The sequence below is a fragment of the Leptopilina heterotoma genome, unplaced genomic scaffold, assembly GCF_015476425.1.
Source record: "Leptopilina heterotoma isolate Lh14 unplaced genomic scaffold, ASM1547642v1 Lhet_54, whole genome shotgun sequence".
Lineage (NCBI taxonomy): Eukaryota > Metazoa > Arthropoda > Insecta > Hymenoptera > Figitidae > Leptopilina > Leptopilina heterotoma.
Window position 1 is genome coordinate 1,295,727 of NW_025111118.1, and position 17,815 is coordinate 1,313,541.

General features: G+C 26.6%; 1 protein-coding gene across 13 annotated transcripts in view; it reads left to right on the forward strand.

Annotated features, from left to right (window-relative positions):
• The window catches only part of LOC122508409 (latrophilin Cirl-like), a 664,372-nt gene that overhangs the window by 552,999 nt on the left and 93,558 nt on the right, over positions 1-17,815 (forward strand). For 11 of the 13 annotated variants that reach the window (XM_043621720.1, XM_043621723.1, XM_043621724.1 and 8 more), the window contains one exon: positions 1,746-1,799. The exons of the other annotated variants lie outside the window; for them this stretch is intronic. In XM_043621720.1, the coding sequence (XP_043477655.1) occupies positions 1,746-1,799 (54 nt within the window). The remainder of the gene's footprint in view (positions 1-1,745; positions 1,800-17,815) is intronic. 13 annotated transcript variants of the gene reach the window in all.

Genomic DNA, 17,815 nt, shown 5'->3' on the forward strand with positions numbered 1-17,815 from the left:
GTGTGTGTGTATTATAATCAAAATCCCGGGAGGATTATTAATTAATTACACAAAGTTTTTAATTAAAAAAATTAAGTAATACAATGATAGTTAACATTTTAATCAAGGATATTTCTTAGTGTTTGTTTATTTTTTGGGAATGTATTTTTTGGAATATCTTGAGAAATATTTTAGATAATATTTTGTGGAATATTTTATGAGATATTTCATGAAATATTTTGTGGAATATTTTTGAAAATTATTTGGAAATATTTTTTGCAATAGTTCATGGAATATTTTTGTTAAATTTTATGCAATATTTTGCCAAATAATCTATGGAATATTTTTGGAATAGTTTTATTGAATATTTTGTCATATATTCTATGGAATATTTTGCCAAATAATCTATGGAATATTTTGCCAAATATTCTATGGAATATTTGGGGGAATATTTTTAGAATATTTTTGGAATAGTTCCCGAATATTTTGTGTAATATATTCAGAATATTTTATTGAATATTTTGTCGAATATTCTATCAAATATTTTGTCGAATGCTTGGTGGAATATTTTAGAATATTTTTGAGAATAGTCTGGGAATGTCAAATGTCAAATGTCTGTTTGGTCAAATATTTTTAGAATATTTACAAATTATTTTATGGAATGTGTCTTTAAATATTTTTCGGAACGTCGAATCTTTGAAGGAATATTTTACAATTTTGGAAAATATTTCTGGAATTATTTCCTGACATATTTTCAGAATATTTTTGGAATATTTCGTCAAACACTTTCCGAATATTTCGTCAAATACTTTGAAAATATTTCGTCAAACATTTTCAGAATATTTTCGCACAAATTATAAAATTAACTCTGCTCTAAAAGCTAATTAAAAAAATCACCAAAAAAAATTAAGTATATTCTACCAAATTAATTTTTCCGAAAATCGTAAAAATAACGAAAAACTTAGTGAAAAAGAAAACATTTTTTTTTTTTTTTTTGATTGTTTTTATTTTTCTTTTCGCGTCATATGGGGCGTTCGTTTGCAGTGTGTCTCGACCAGTTTCATGCATCACTTGGAAGGTTTTCTTTTCCTGCCATGCGAAGCAGCAACTCTCAAAGATACTTAGGTACAAGGCGTTGCAGCTGCACAGCGCCGCGCCATGCCAGGTCTTACGATCTCTTTATCTCTTTGTCGCTTAAATCGCTTGTGATTCAGTCCTCTTACCATCGCAGTAGCACAACTCCATGTATTTCTTTCTTTTTTTCTTCTTTTTTTTGTTTTTTCTTTTTTTTTTTGCTTTTTCCAATTGCCTCCCCGTATAACTTATAAACTGACGTCGTTGTCGTCGTCGTCGTCGAATCCACTCCTGGGAATCTACTTTCAATCGCTTCAATTTTCATCATCTTCAATTGCGTCAAAAAAAAACAGATATTTTCCTCTCTTTACCATTTAAATTTTATTCTAAATTAAAATTTTTAATATTTTTATTTTTTATTTCTTTTTAATTTTTTATTTCTATTTTATTCCTTATTTCTATTTTATTTTTTATTTCTATTTTATTTTTTATTTATATTTTATTTATTTACATTTATTTTTGCATTTAAATATTAAATATTCACATTTATTTCTTAAATGCCCACTATTCTAATTTCTTAATTAAAACTTAATGGGAAGTAAAAATCGCATGAGTGAGTTTTTGAATGTCGATTATTCAAATTTACCAAATAAAGAAATAATTTTTTAACAAATTTCTATTTTTTGTTACAGGTACGTATTTCTTCAGCAACTCTGAATATTCCCGGACATTACTTTTTCGCCGCGGTAATATACAAAATTCTCACTTCTTGTTTCTTTTTTTTCCCACTTTATGTCATTAAAATTTAAACATAATCAAAATGCCTTTTTTTATTTTTTTTTGGAAACTTGTGAAAATAAAAATAAATAAATTAAATTATCCATTATTCTTTGTCCAAAGAATTTAGTTAGAATTTAGCCATAAATGTCAAAATTTTAATTGAACTAAAAAATTTTACTTAAAAAAAGAATAATAGTGAAAAAATACAAAATAGCATCTGGAGATTTAATTTAAGCCTATACTTGGGCTGTTATTATTATTATTATTCTCGACCATAGAGGCGCGATGTAAACAGACTCACAGAAGTTTAATACTCACAGTGATCTATCCGCGATATGAGAGTCATGTGCGTTGATACTGAGCGTGTAAGTACGCAATGTACATTCTATATATATAAATATATATTCGTAAAGGCGAAAGCAACGCACTTGTTCATCGAGATATAATCCCATGTTTCCGATTCCCCGTAACAATGCGAGTCCCAACTGACCTTATATCCTCCTGGGACAGGTCAATGGCAATAAATTTCCTATCATTTCGCCAAGAAATGAGAGTGTAAAAAATGCACTTTTGCTTTTTTTCCAAATAATTTATAAAATAGTTTCTCCTTTTTTCGTATTTAAAGCTATTTATAGAATTAATCATCAATAAATTCCTTCGTCCCCCACTTTTCTTTACTATACTAAATAATAATAGTAATTTTAATAATAATAATATTTTATTTTTATTATTATATTATTATTTTTTGAATTTTCCCAGAATTTTTCACTAAAAGAGTTAGTCCCACATTTCTTCATAGCTTTAAATTTATTTTTCAATTATATTATTATATATTTTTGATATTTATTTATACAATCCTCACTGTCCCCTAAGGACCGCGAATAAATTTTCTTACGAATTGGTAGAAAGGATAAAAAAAAAGTATTTTATATATAAAAGACACTTGATTAATTCCCCTGTTCGTGGCAAACTTAATCTCAACGTTGACGGGCTTGAAAATAATTTTAATGGAAGAATATTCCATACCCCTTGGGCAAAGTCTAGATACAAAGAGAAAAGTCTAGTCGCTTTAATGGAATGTATAGTCACGTTTTCATCAAAAAACATCAGCATCCCTTAACTTTCTGCGATCCATTCAAAAGTGACACCTCTTCCTCTTCCCTGCTTGGATTTTCTTATTATATATTGTGAAATTTTCTTCCCCCTTTTATGGATAGAAAATTTATGTCTGCGAGCCAAATATGTGTTTATTTTAATAATAATAGAAAAGAAAATTTATAGTTGCACTTTACAATCTATTTTTTTCAATCTCGTTTGGACCTTTTATTTTTTATTCATTTCTTCAGGTTATTTTTCTTATGGGAATAAATTTGATAGATTGTTATTTAGTAAATTTTTAATTTATATAGTAAATTTTCAGTTTACAGAATAAAAATTAAATGTATGCTGAAAATTTTAATTTAAATTTCAATTTATTTAGTATTTTTTCAATTTTTTTTTTTTTAGTAAACTTTTTATTTATTTCATAAATAAATTTTTAATTTTTATTAATATCATAAACTTTTTTAGTAAATATTTAATTTATTTAGGAAATTTTGAACCTTTTCAGTAAATTGTCAGTCTACGATACTAAATATAAAAATGCAGGAAACTTTCAACTTATTTAGTAAATTTTCAATTTACTTCCAAATAAATTAGCAAAAATTTTGAATATTTCAATTTTCGAAACAAGTATAATATTTGATAAAAAAAAAATGATAATTTACTAAATAAAAGTAAAAGTTACTAAATGTACTGGAAATTTATCAAATAAATTGAAAATTAACTAAGGAAATAGAAAGTTTACTGCAAAAATGATATATTTTTGTGTAAAATGAAAATTTATTAAAGAATTTAAAAATTTTTTAAATAATTTTAAAATTTACTAAAAGAAATGGTAATTTATGGAATAAAACTAAAAAATAGTGAGTTTACTGAAAATTTACCAAATAAATTCAAAATTTACTTTATAAATGAAAAGTTTACTAAATAAATTGAGAAATTACTAAATAAGTGAAAACTTTTGGTTTTATTTAGTAAATTATAACTTTTTCGGTAAATATTAAATTTATTTTGAAAATATCCAATTTTTTCAATAAATTTGTAGTTTACCTAATAAATATAAAATTTGTGAAGCATATTTTAAATTTATTTAGAAAATTTTAAATTTATGTAGTAAAATTTTAAGTAATTTAGTAAATTTTTAATTCGTTTGATAAATTTTCAATTTCTTGGTAAATTTTTAATTTGTTTAGTAAGTTTTCAATTCATTTGGTAAATTTTCAATATAGTCTCTAAATCTGAATTAGTCAAAAATAACTAATTTTTAGTGAAATGTCGTCTGATTTTTCACTTTAGCAATTACCAAAATTTATAGAATATTTTGTTAAATATTTTGTCAAACAATTTAGTAGAATATTTTGTCAAATATTAGGTAAAATATTTTGTTAAATATCTAGTAAAATATTTTGTCAAATATCTAGTGAAATATTTTGTCAAATATTTAGTAAAAAATTTTGCCAAATATTTTATCAAATATCTAGTAAAATATTTTGTGAAATATTTTGTAAAAAATTTCAAATATTTAGTAAAATAGAGAATATTTAAAAAATATCTTGAGCACTACCAATCTTTTCTTTTGACATGTATTTTATAGAATATTTTAAAGAATATTTTACAGAATAGTTTTATAATTTTATTTCACAAACTATTTTGCGGAATGATTTGTTTATGGATTTCAGAATTTAGAAAACGATTTAGAGGACAAGTAAAAAATACATATTTCCCCAAGAGTTTGGAAAAATATTAGTTATTCACATTTTTCAATAATATGACTAATACTAACGCGCATATATTACACACGAAGACAAGTATAAATATTATTCAACGAGATTAATTCTTGGTTTTAAGATATTTGCGCTCGTGAAATCTTTTTCTCTTTCTCTCTAAGAATATCCGTAGATTCTTGAGAGGAGATAAGAATCTTCTCTCTTTCTCTCTCTCTTTCTGGTTGGTGCAGTTGCATAGTCATAACGGCCTCCGTGAAATACGCAAATGCTGGGAGTAACTCGTAAATGCAACCAACCGCGAACTAAGCTCACCAATAGTTCCGAACCTGTAATCCAAAAAGAGTGAGGAGGACCGCCACGAAGCGACCTCCACTTTCGCCTCTATCCCTCTTTTATGTTTTTCACCCATCCCCCCCCCCCTCTCTCTCTCTCACTCTCTCATTCTTTTTCAAACGTTAGTTTCCAGTTATTTCTTCCTTGTTAGTTATGTTACATTGCTCGTTTCGTGGCAATGCGCGAGTTTTAGTTTCCCTCTCTTTTTGTCCCTTTTTTCTCTCGTTCTCCTTCTTCTCTCTATTCTTTTTTCTTCCTGTCCCTTTTTTTTCTCTCTCTCTCTCTCCTTCTTCTCCCTGTCCCTTTCTCTCTCTTTTTCTTTCTGTCCTCTTTTCTTTCTCTCTCTCCTTCTTCTCTCTGTCCCTTTCTCTCTATCTTTTTCTTTCTGTCCTCTTTTCTTTCTCTCTCTTTTTCTTTTTCTCCTCTTTTCTCTTTCTCTCTCCTTTTTCTTCTCTCTGTCCCTTTTTTTTCTCTTTCTCCTTCTTCTCTCTATTCTTTTTTTCTCTTTCTTCTTTTTCTCTCTCTCTCTCTCTTTTCTCATTTTCCTTTTTTTCTCTCTCCCTTTCTTCTCTCTGTCCCTTTTTTTATCTTTCCCTCTCTCTCTCTCTCTCTTTCTCTCTGCCATAGACACACACCAGGGGTGCATAAACTTCCCGTGTCGTAGGCCATTTACTCTTTACTCTCTTGACGTAACTCAAAGCGAGCACACCCGGCTCATTGAGAATTGTTTTTTCTCCTTTCCTCCCTCTGTCTCTTTTTTTCAATTGACTGCGCCTTCAGAATGAGAAAATTATTCCGAAGCAGTAGAAGAAGATTCCGCCTCTCTCGACTTTGCCTTTAACTGAATAATTGGCAATTCTGAAGAAATTACTAATAGATGTACACATGGCAGGAAAAGTGGAGGATAAATTATTTATCGTGAGGGGGAAAAATTGTTTTCTAGATCAAAACAGAAAGTGTTTTTTTTTTTTTAATTTTTTTTTTATGTCAGGGTTGCCAGAAACATTTAATTTTCTTTTTCCCTGATTTTCAGACAAAATTTCAACTTTTTTCCTGACCCTTAAATAATTCTTCAATTCTTAAACCCTTAAAAAAAAATATTCTGATTCACTCTAAAAATGATAAGATACTAAAAAAAAATGTTCTATTACAATTATTTACAAATTTCCTTAATTGTAAAATTATTCAAGTTCAAAATTATTTTCATCATTTCAATTCAATTATTATTTTCTATAATTTTGAAAATAAAATTCTTCTTTAAATCAATTATTTTTAATAATTTTTGGAAATAGTTCTTCATGAGAATTTTTCAAATCTATTTGTTTACAATTCAATTTTACGTGAAATTTCGATTATTCGAAACTTCTTCATTTAAATATAAGTTAGAAAATATAAACTTGAAATAATTTTGACAAATTTTGATTAATCATTTTGAAGAAAATTAGTTCCGAAGAATTTTTAATTAAAAGTATGAAAAATCCAGATTTTCAAAGATTTTAATTTGAAATTTTAAAAATAAAAAATTTAATATGAAAAATTTGGTTCGATTATTTCTAAAAATTGCAATTATTAGTAAATTCCCCAAAATTCAGTTATTATGTGAAACATTTAAACTGAAATTAATTTTTAAATTACTTTATATTAGTTAAAAGTATAAAAATTCAGATTTCTTATACCTACAAAATTTTATTAAACAAATTTTTTAAATAATTGAATTCTTTCGACGAATTTTAAGAAAATTTTTAACAATAATTACATTTTCTAAGGAATTTGATTAAAATTGTACTAAAAATAATTGAAGTTCTACAATGATTTTTTTCGAAAAAATTTCTTCAAATTTTATTTTTAATAATTAAATTCTTTTGGAAAATTTTATTAAAATAGTAAAATATTGAAAATCATTGAATTAAGAAAACTTTTCGTAAATAAATGAAATTTTTCCATTAAATTTTATTGCAATTTTTGTAAATTTATTAAATTCTTGTAATGAATAATATTATTTTTGAAAATAATTGAATTTCGTAATGAATTTTATTATAAACTTCCTGAAAATAATTGAATTATTGTCAAGGATTTTATTAAAATTTCTGGAAATAATTGAATTTCATCGAAGAATTTTGCTATTCATTTATAAAAATAATTGAAATGTTGACAATTTTTTTTTAGATTTTTTGAAAATAATTGAATTTCGACGAAGAATTTTTAAAATGTTTAGTAAAATATTTTTTAGAATATTTAGAACAATATTTTTTAGAATATTTAGAAAAATATTTTTAGAATATTTAGGAAAATATTATTTTGAATACTTTGGAAAATATTTTTTTGGATATTTAGAAAAATATTTTTTTCAAGTCTTTGGAAAATATTTTTTGGAATATTTAGAAAAATATTTTTTAGAATATTTAAGAAAATATTTTTTTAATATTCAGGAAAATATTTATTTAAACACTTTGGAAAATATTTTTTTAATATTTCGGAAAATATTTATTTGAACATTTTGGAAAATATTTTTTTCAATATTTTGCTAAAAATTTTGTAGAATATTTTGGGAAAATTTTTTTTTGAATGCTTTCCGATTATTTTATGAAATATATTCTGTCCTAATATTTTATGGAATATTTTGTTCCTTCCACATTGTAGTAAATGTAAATTTTATATTTAAATTTCACAGAATATGTCACGTTTACTTTAATACTGTATAGATATGTATTTTGCAATTTCTTGCCTCTTAAATCATTAAATATCCGAGAGGATCGTACCAACCGTGTGTATATACAAACACTAATAACCGATATTGTTAAGGAGATTCATTACAAGGCTTTAGTATATATAAACCGTGCAGAGGAATTATTATTATTGATGATGCTCTGTACCCTATCTTAATCTTTAGCATCTAGCATCTTGAATTTCTCCTGTAATTGCATTTTTTTCCTACTATTTTAATTTTTAAATGTTAAATGTTAAATTTTTCTGTTTAAGGCTGTATTCAATATCCTTTGACATAACCTAAAAAGTGATTTTTAACTAAAACAACGATTAAAAATACTATAAATTTAGAAACGAAAATTTTTAATATTTTATTAATATTTTACGTATTTTCTTCTTTTGTCTTTCTTTCTCTTTTGATTTTTTATTTATAATTTCTTATTATCTCCGATCATTCTCTTTATCTACTTTTTCTATTGCTAATAGAAAATTTACCCTAGCAATTTATGTAAAAAGAAGTGAATAACTTTAAAAGAAAAAACTCACCGGTTCAGTTGTAGACCATTCCAAAGTATCTGAAAAAAATGTTAATTTTAATTAATTAATTTATTTATTGTTACTATTTTTTTTAAGTAGTATTAATGAATTATTGTATATAATAATATTTTATTTATATAACCAGTTTTTGGAAAAGAAAATCCAGTTATTGAAATAAAGAGTTAAGTTTCTATATAAGTAATAAAATTTTCTTTAGTAATTATTTTCTTTTTTGCTTCATTTTTGTTCTTTTTGGAATATTTTTTGCTTTTTTTCTCTTTTTGGCTCTTTTTTTTGATAGTCAATGCATGAAAAGGGTTGAATAAGCGTTATCGGACTGGCACGTCCAAATGCCCCGAACTATAGACTAATGCAAACGCTGGAACCTAATCGCAGTATGCAAATCACAGGGCGTCTCTGGGCACATTCGTATAATCAATGGTCTACCTCGGATCGATGCTGTAACCATCGTCTTCTACCTGCTAAGCATTTCCAAACCAAGATATTCCTCCACTTTCATTTCCTTTTGAAATTCTCTCCACCTTGTTTTTTTTCAATAAATATTTTTTTTCCCTGCTAAAATGAAACTGAATCATAATAAAAATTCCTTTTTTTGAAGTTATTGTATCCGCCTTAGATAGAATATTACAGTGGCCATTATGTGCGATTCAAATTATATATCGTTTATGATAATTTAATCGTATTATAAAAATGTGCTGTATAGTTATTTTTATTATATAATCACGTATGATAATTTTATTACCTAATTATATTGTTCTGGTGATTGTAATTCGGGTCTAATGAAAGTGTTACTCGATCTACTGTTTCACGTTTTTCATAATTTAACAATTTAGAGCCAATTTTCGATTTTTTATTCACTTTAAAGTGAATTTTTTGAATAATTTCTCGTATATTCAATAAATTTTTTGTAATTATTATTATGAAAAGAGAGAAAAAGAAAAAAAAATATCTGACCTATCACTGACCTTTTCTACTTTTTTTCACTACTAAAAAAATCGTCTGTCTGACTGAAAAAGGACTTTACTACTGAAAATAGTAAAGTAAAAATTCCCATTCCTAGTAAAGTCCTTTTTTAGTTTTTCCTTTTTTTTGTCATAATTATAAACAGAGTCTTTTTATTAAAAATAAAAATACTATTTAGAAAAATATTCAAAAAGAAGAGCAAGGAAGTCGAAATTTCTGAAAAAAATAAAAATAATAGTTTATTGACTATTTTTTTAATTTAGGTAACAATTCTAAGTATGAAAAGTAAGTGTTTAGTCAGACTGTCAATTTTTGTTACTTAATACAATCAGTCGAGGAATTTTCCAAAAAAATATTTAAGTACCAACGATATATTTTTACTGACAAACTAAAGAATTGATAATAATAGAATTCACAGTAGTAAAAGAAAGTTTTAGTCAGACAACGCGATTTGAATTCTTTTAATAAATATAAAGAATTAAGATAAATTTGCAAACCAATTTTTTTATCTTGTCTGAATGAAACTGACTAATACTACTTAAAAATCGAATTAATACTTAAATTCTCCGGTCTGACTGCGGCTAACTTTTTCTACTGAATCCAACAAGTGCAAATAATAAAAAGTAAAATTGTTTCGTAGTCGAAATGTTATTAAAATTTATATGCAATGTTGGTTAAATTTACCACTTGGTCTGATTAAAACTAGTTTTTACTACTGATAGAAAATAACAGAGCACTGTCTTACCAAAAAGGGCTACTACTACTAAAGGCACAATTTACTAATTTAGAAAATGTCTCACAAACAGTTTTCTTTAATAAAAAAAAATTTCTAAACTGTCTGACTATTACCACCTTCTACTACTAATTTCTAACGTAGTTGAATTTCAAGGTCTGACTATATCGCCACATTTACCACTGACTTTACTAAATCACTATTTGTAGACAGATTATTTATTATATATAAAAATAAACGAATATGAACAAATATAAATTATTTGTAAATCACTAAAAATAAATTTAAATTCCACAAATTATTTCATTTAAAAAAAAAAATTTGCGTCAAAGGAAAATTGTGAATTTTGCTATACAAAGGTTTTGAAAAATTTGAATTTCCCTTAATTTTTTTTTTTTTTATCAAAGAAAATAAAATATTACGCGCTTATTTGAAATGGTTTTTTCTTTGATGATGCACTTGTGGAAGATTATCTCAGGCTGTGCTGTGTGCTCCTCTTGAATAGTCATCTTTGTGAAGATCGCAAGGCGGATTTGGAAACTCTTGAACGGTTTAGGAGATTTTAGACGCTTAAGTCGTCGAAGGCTTAAAACATAAACCTGTTTCAAGCATTTGAAAACAGGGCAGAGAGAAACTGCATGTTTTTAAATGACTCTTTTACGTCAAATTGAATTTTCCCCTATCAACTCTTTTTCTTTTCAAAACGAAAAATATATACAATTTCAATTTGCTTTTTTTCCTTTTTAGATATTTTTTCAGTTTTTTTTTTGAAAGAAATGGTTTCAAATTATTATTAAGAAAAAGGGAAAATTATAATATAATCATAATATAATTATAATTATAATAAGATTAATTAGTTTCTAGAAATAAAAAAAGAAATTAAGTAGTTAATTTTTATCTGTTGCTGTTAATTGTACAATAAACAGTGGACGAACTAAATTTTCTAATCATTATGAAGACCAAAAATTAATTTCCTCTTTCGAGTAAATTAATTTTGTTAGAGAATTCTCGAAAATATAATATAGAATAGAAAAAGTTTTAGAGCAAAACTTTTAGTTCTAACGAAATTTCTAACACTCCCTCTCTGAAATTGATAACAGCATTTTAGAAAATTAATAATCTACTCTCAACAAAATTTACAACACATAAATGCACTGCAAAATTTGTTAATAACTGCCATCAATGAAAGTTTAGAAAGTTTTCGGACGAAAATTTGCCCGAAAACTATTTTCAAATCATTCTGACAAAAAAAAAAGTTAAAGAAAGTTACCACTGTAAAATATATTACATGATTTATAAATTAATAAATAAAATAAATAATATAAATAATATTAATAATATAAATATTAAATCGAATATTTAATAAATAATACTATTAAATAATAATTACAAAAATACAAAAATTTTTCCAAAAAGAAAAAAAATAAATGAATGACGATAAAATCTCTTTTCTTCTATTGAGACTAAAAATACTAAATTTAAAATCAAGTTTCGCATTTACAAACAAATTGAGTGTTTAATAAATATTCTTCAATTATAAAGTGGAATTAAATATAAAATATATTCGAGTTGTCTTTCTCGAATAAGTGTGCTATTCCTTCCCATCGAAATGTCCGCACGTGCACTGCTTTCAAAAAACCTTTTGTATGCATGAAAAGTATTGCAAAAAAAGGGGGAAAAAAGAAAAAAAAAAAGAAAAGAGAGAGAGAGAGACCAAAAGTATTCCTTCGAGGCTGAATTTCAAACCCCGCTATACACGACACGTATTGACCTCATCCCGTCTATCTTGTTTGATAAGCAATTTTCTTTCATTCGTTACGGACAGTCATTAAAATTCATTGTTCTCCCTGACGCTCAGCAAAAATTCATTAATCCTCCAAAATATTTAAATTTCATTTCGATTTTTTTTTTTTCACCTCTTAATTATTCGTCAATTATTTAAATAATAATTGTTCAATATTATTTATTTAATTTAACACAATTTAATTATTATTACAATTATTTCTTAATTTAGTTTTTTATTATTAGCATTTTTTTATTTATTCATTGCAAAAATTAACTATTATTAATTTTAATATGAAAATAATTGATAATATTAGTAACAATAATTATTAGCCAGTTAAATAAATAATTATTAATTTAATAACAGCAACAGTAACAAAAATATTATTAATAATAATAATAATAATTAAAATTAATTATAAATATATAAATAATAATTTCCTCTATGAGGGAACGATAAAAAATAGTAATTAAAAAACTAATAAATAATTAGCAACAAATAATTAATATAAAAATTATGAATAGACTTATAATTATTAAGTATATTAATAAAAGCTGAAATATAATACAAAAATAATAAATAATACGAATCTCATAATAATAGCTTCTTAATAATTTTGAAACGAGTAAATCAGAATATTATTTTGAAAGCCGCATTGAAATATATTCATCTGTGCCTTGTGAGATTAGAGGGCAAAGCTCGATAATCAGCGTGCAGGGGAAATATTAGAAAATATTTGTAAAGATTTCAGACATTGATGGATAGAACTGCGAGAGTGGAGAGCACAACAGCGTATATATATATATATATATATATATATATATATATATATATATATATTAGAGGCAGAACTAAATAATAATCGTTGTTCTCTTGTGATATACATATATATATTCGAACGTGGCTTGAGAGGGGGAAGGGGAAATAAAAGGGATAAGTAATAAGAAGAGTTGAAACGAGGTCTTCATTGAATTGAAAGGAAAATGATTCGAGTCGGAATATTTCCAAGACTCTAATCCTGCGAAGGCTCTTTCCCGACTGCCTCAATGAATAGGTCGAGTGAAAGGGAAGAGTGATCGAAAGAAAATGAGAGAGAAAGAGAGAGAGAAAAGACAGAGAGGCTTTTTTGTCTTTCTCTTTTTCTTCTTCTCTTTCTTTCATTCTTTTTCTCTTTTTTCCCTTTTTCTCTCTTTCTTTTTTTTTCTCTTTTATTCTTTTTCTCTTTCTTTATTTTTATCTTCCTTTTTTTTGTTTTTTCCTTATTGTCTTTCCTGTACGCTTTTCTCCCTCTTTCGTCTTTTTCACTTTTTCTTTCTTTACTTCTTTCTATTTTTCCCTTCTTCGTTTTTTTCTCACTTTGTTTCTTTTTTTCTCTTTCTCTCTCTCATTCTTTTTTTCTACTTGTCTTGGAAAAGAGGAAAAAAAGAAAAAATAAACAAAAGAGAGGAAAAGAAGAAAAAAGAGGAAAAGAAAAAATATAGTAAAGAGAGAAAAAGAAGAAGAAAGAGGAAAAAAGAGAGAGAGAGAAAGAAACGGAAAGGGATAAAAAGAAAAAGAAGAAAGAGAAACAAAGGAGATAAAAATAACGAAAGAGGTGAAAAATAATAATAATAAATAAAATAAACAAAGAACTTAATAAAAAATAAAATAATCAAAAAAAAGTAAATAAAATAAGAGCAGAAGTAAATAAAATAAAAACAGAAGTAAATAAAAAACAAAATAAAAAAAGTAAATAAATAAAATAAACACAGAAGTAAATAAAAAATAAAATAGCCAAAAAGGTAAAAAAAATAAATCAAACAAAGAACTCAATAGAATAAAATAAATAAAAAGTCAAAAATTATAGAAAGAGTGATAAAAAAGAAAATGCAAGAGAAAAAAAAGAATGAAAGAAAGAGAGACAGACGAAAGAATGTGAGGAGGTGGCGAGAAAAGGACAGAGATAGAGAGAGAGAGAGAGAGAGAGAGAGCAAGAGAGAAAGAAAGAGAGTCAGCAAGCTCGACTATCAGGGTCATTAGTTACGGATGTCCCGTCCGAACTGAGACCACTCTCTCGTCTCGATAAACAGAGAGAGGTCTCTCGACTAAAAAAAAGAAAAACCAAAAAAGAATAAAATAAAATCGAGGCACAAATAATAATTATATCCCGGTAATATAACGGTCAACGCGGCTTGGTTATCTCGAGTTCTGAAAGTGCACTACGTTGTCCATAAGATAAAACGTCCGCCGTCCTTTGCGCGCACCTTTTTTCCTTTTGATTCAACCATGTCTGATACGGACACACGACACTCTCCAAAAACTCACCCAGAAATTATGGAAGCAGTCATTTTTTTCAATGGGCGACCGCGGCAAATGTTTTCGTTCATGTTTATATCTCAATAAGTCCCTATCAAAGCTTCATTTCAATTTTTATTTATTTTTTATTAATTTCTTTTACAATTATTATTATTACTGTTATTATTGCTACTATTATTATTTTTTGACTATTGCTACTATTATTTTTATTATTATTATTATTATTATTATTATTATTATTATTATTATTATTATTATTATTACTAATATTATTATTATTACTATTATTATTAATATTATTATTGTTTATTAAATATTTTTGTATTCAAAAGAAGAGAAAATAAGTTTTTCGAAAAACTCCCGCGAGAGGAATCGAACCCAGACTCTCTACACTGTTCCAAGTGCCTTAACGACTTCGACCATCGTCGACACAACAAATTTTTTTCTATTTTATAAATAGAATAATAAAAAAATAACAATAATAATATTTATTATTCTTAGAGATTTTGTTTACAAAAAAGAGGTTATTACTTTTTTGTAAAAAAAATCTCTAACACAAGAAATAAAAATAGTCAATAACGATAAAAAAAAAGAAAATAAAGAAAGAAAAAAGTAATAATTATAAAAACTTTGTTGGCAATGTCCATTTCTGATCGTGAAAGAAAAATGAAAGTAAAATGTTTTGAAAAAGCAAAGCGGCCGATATCGAATGAGAGATAAGCTTTTTCTATTTCAACTCTTTCTCTCTCTCTCATGCGCTCGCTTGCTCGCGCTATTTACTTTTATCGCTTTGGTATTATCTTCGTTTTTCTGGTTTAACAGCGGCTTCCGCCTCTTTTGTGTTTCGAAATTAACGACATCGTACATTCTTTCATTTCACCCCCCTCCCCCACAAAGAAGGACTTTTAAAAGTGCAGGGAGAATCGTTGGAAGAGAGAGAGAGAGAGAGAGAGAGAGAAGAAACACGAAATGGCCGTCGGCAAATCGCGAACGTTACTCGGAGACCCAGCAACAAGTGCATAAGTTGCTTTTGCTGCAAATGTCCTTGAATATCCCAACACAGTTATTTCCCCCCCAGATTTTTTCTATGTAAATTTGAAAATCTAGGAGAAAACTTTTTTTTTGACGTTAGTGTTTCCACTAACGTAAAAAAAAAGTTTTCTTAAATTTATTAGTCATAATTGCTTGGATTTTTAATTTTATTCGTATAAATGGAACGAAATAAAGAAGAAAAGGAGGAAATAGAAGAAAAGAAGAAGAAGAAAGGAAAAAATAAAGAAGAAAAAAGGGGAAAAGAAGAAAATTGAGGAAAAGAAAAAAGGAGAAAAGTAGAGGAGAAGAGGAGAAGCAGAAGAAAAGAAAGGGGAAATTAAGGAGAAAGAAACGGGAAAAAGAGAAGAAAAATAAAAGAAGAAGAAAAGAAATTAACAAGATAGGTAAAGGAAAAGAGGAAGAAAGAAGGAAATGAGGAGAAAAGAAGAAAAAACGAAGAAAAAAAATAATAAAAGGAAAAAATAACAAGAAGCAAAAAAATAATGAGGGAAGAAAAAGAAAAAAGAAGGAAAGAAAAAGGCTGAAAAGAAAAAGGAGAAAAAAGAGGAAGGAGAAAAAGATAAACAAAAAAGAAAAAAATCAACAATGAGAAAAAAAGAAGAAAACTAGAAAATAAAATAGAAAAAGAAGAAAAAGAGAATTGGAAGAAAAGGAGAAAAAAGAAGAAAAGGAGTAAAAACCAAAAAATTAAGAAGAAAAAACAAAAGGGGAAAGGTGAAAAAAATAAGGAACAGAGTCATAAAACAAGAAAAGAAGAAGAAGAAGAGTAAAAATGAGAAAAGAAAAAAGGGGGAAAGGTGACAAAAAGATGAAAAATAGTAACAAAAAAAAGAATAAGGGGGAAAGGTGAAAAAAAAGAAAAAGAGTTAAAAACAAGAAGAAGAGTAAAATCGAGAAAAGAAAAAAGGGGGAAAGTGGACAAAAAGAAGAAAAAGAGTAAAAAACAAGAAAAGAAAAAGAGGAAAAAGAAGAAAAAGAGTAGAAACCAAGAAGTTAAGAAGAGGAGAAGATACGGGGAATGGTGAAAAATTAAGAAATAGTCAAAAGAAGAGAAGAAGAGTATAAACGAGAAAAAATGGGAGAAGATGACAAAAAGAAGAAGAGGAGTAAAAAACAAGAAAAGGAAAAAGGAGAAAAGGTGACAAGAAGAAGAAATAGAGTCAAAAATAAGAAAAGTAAAATGAGAGAAAAGAAGAAAATAAAAAAAAGAAAACATGGAGCAAAGGAGGAACCAGAATAATCGCAAAGAAATAAGAAACCGGAAGAGAAAAGAAAAAATTAATTTCCCAAGAAAGATCAAATTACGTTGTAAATGGGCGGTTGGATAAGGGGGACAAATTGTTTCATGTTCTCTTCAAGTTCTGAAATGAAGTCTCATGGAGAAAAGTGAAGGAAACTTGAGTGGAGAGTTTTCGAGAAGTGTGGAACACGAAAGGGGTTTATTTCCGGTTAAGAGGTTTGACCAAGTGAGTTTGAGATGCCATCTTGTTCCACACATCTTGGTCGAAGTAAGCCTAAGGGGGTTTCACTTCTCTTTTTGAGTGTCTCTCTCACTCCTTGAAAACAGCAACCGATCTTCCGTCACTGACGTTGTGATCTACTAATGCAGTTTTATAAGTATCCACTTGCAAAACTCCTTACGATACTCATACTTAACCCACAAAGGCGGCCAACTTCTACGAGTGCCATTGTTCTTCAATGTGAATTGATTTGTTCCTTAATGCGGTCTTATGTGTACATATATCTATATATGTGGGTGCATCGCTCTTCCTCATCGCATTCGCTCTCCACTATCCAATATTGGTCCAGTGTCTTGATATAGAATTTGGCTAAATACTGTGGGATTATTCCTCTCTTGTCAATATTGACCAAGAATTGCGAATGTGGAAAAGAAAAATTTGGAATTTCAATAAATTACTTTTAATTAAATAAAAAGATAGTGGGACAAACTTCGGCTAAATAATGTACTGAAGTTTGACCAAATATTAAATCATTTCTTTTTGACAATATTAACATTAGATTTGACCTACTATTTCACAAATATTTCTCCAAGATTTGGCCAAATACTGAATTAAGAATTTTTTACAAAAAAAAACCCCAAAAAATTGAGAATGGACGTAATATTTCACAAATATTTATTCAAGATTTGGCCAAATACAAAACTAATTATTTTTTCCAAATTAAACCAAAGAATTGAACTAATATTTTACAAATATTTCCTCAAGATTTAGCTAAATACTGAACTAAGGCTTTTTGGTAATAAAAAGGCCAAAATTAACACATTATTTTAAAAATACTTCACCAAGATTTGGCCAAATACTAAATTAAGAATTTTTTCCAAAAAAATACCCTAAAAAATTGAGAATTGACGTAATATTTCACAAATATTTCTCCAAGATTTGACCAAATACAAAACTAATTATTTTTTCCAAATTAACCAAATATTTAACCAAATATTTTACAAATATTTCCCCTAGATTTAGCCAAATACTGAACTAAGGCTTTTTGGTAATAAAAAGGCCAGAATTGACCCAATATTTTAAAAATATTTTACCAAGATTTGGCCAAATACTAAACTAAGAATTTTTTCCAAAATAAAGCAAAGAATTGACCTAACATTTCAGAAATATTTCTCTAAGATTAAGCCAAATAATGAACCTTAGCTTTTTGACAATAAAAAGCCAAGAATTGACCCAATATTTTAAAAATATTTCACCAAGATTTTGCTAA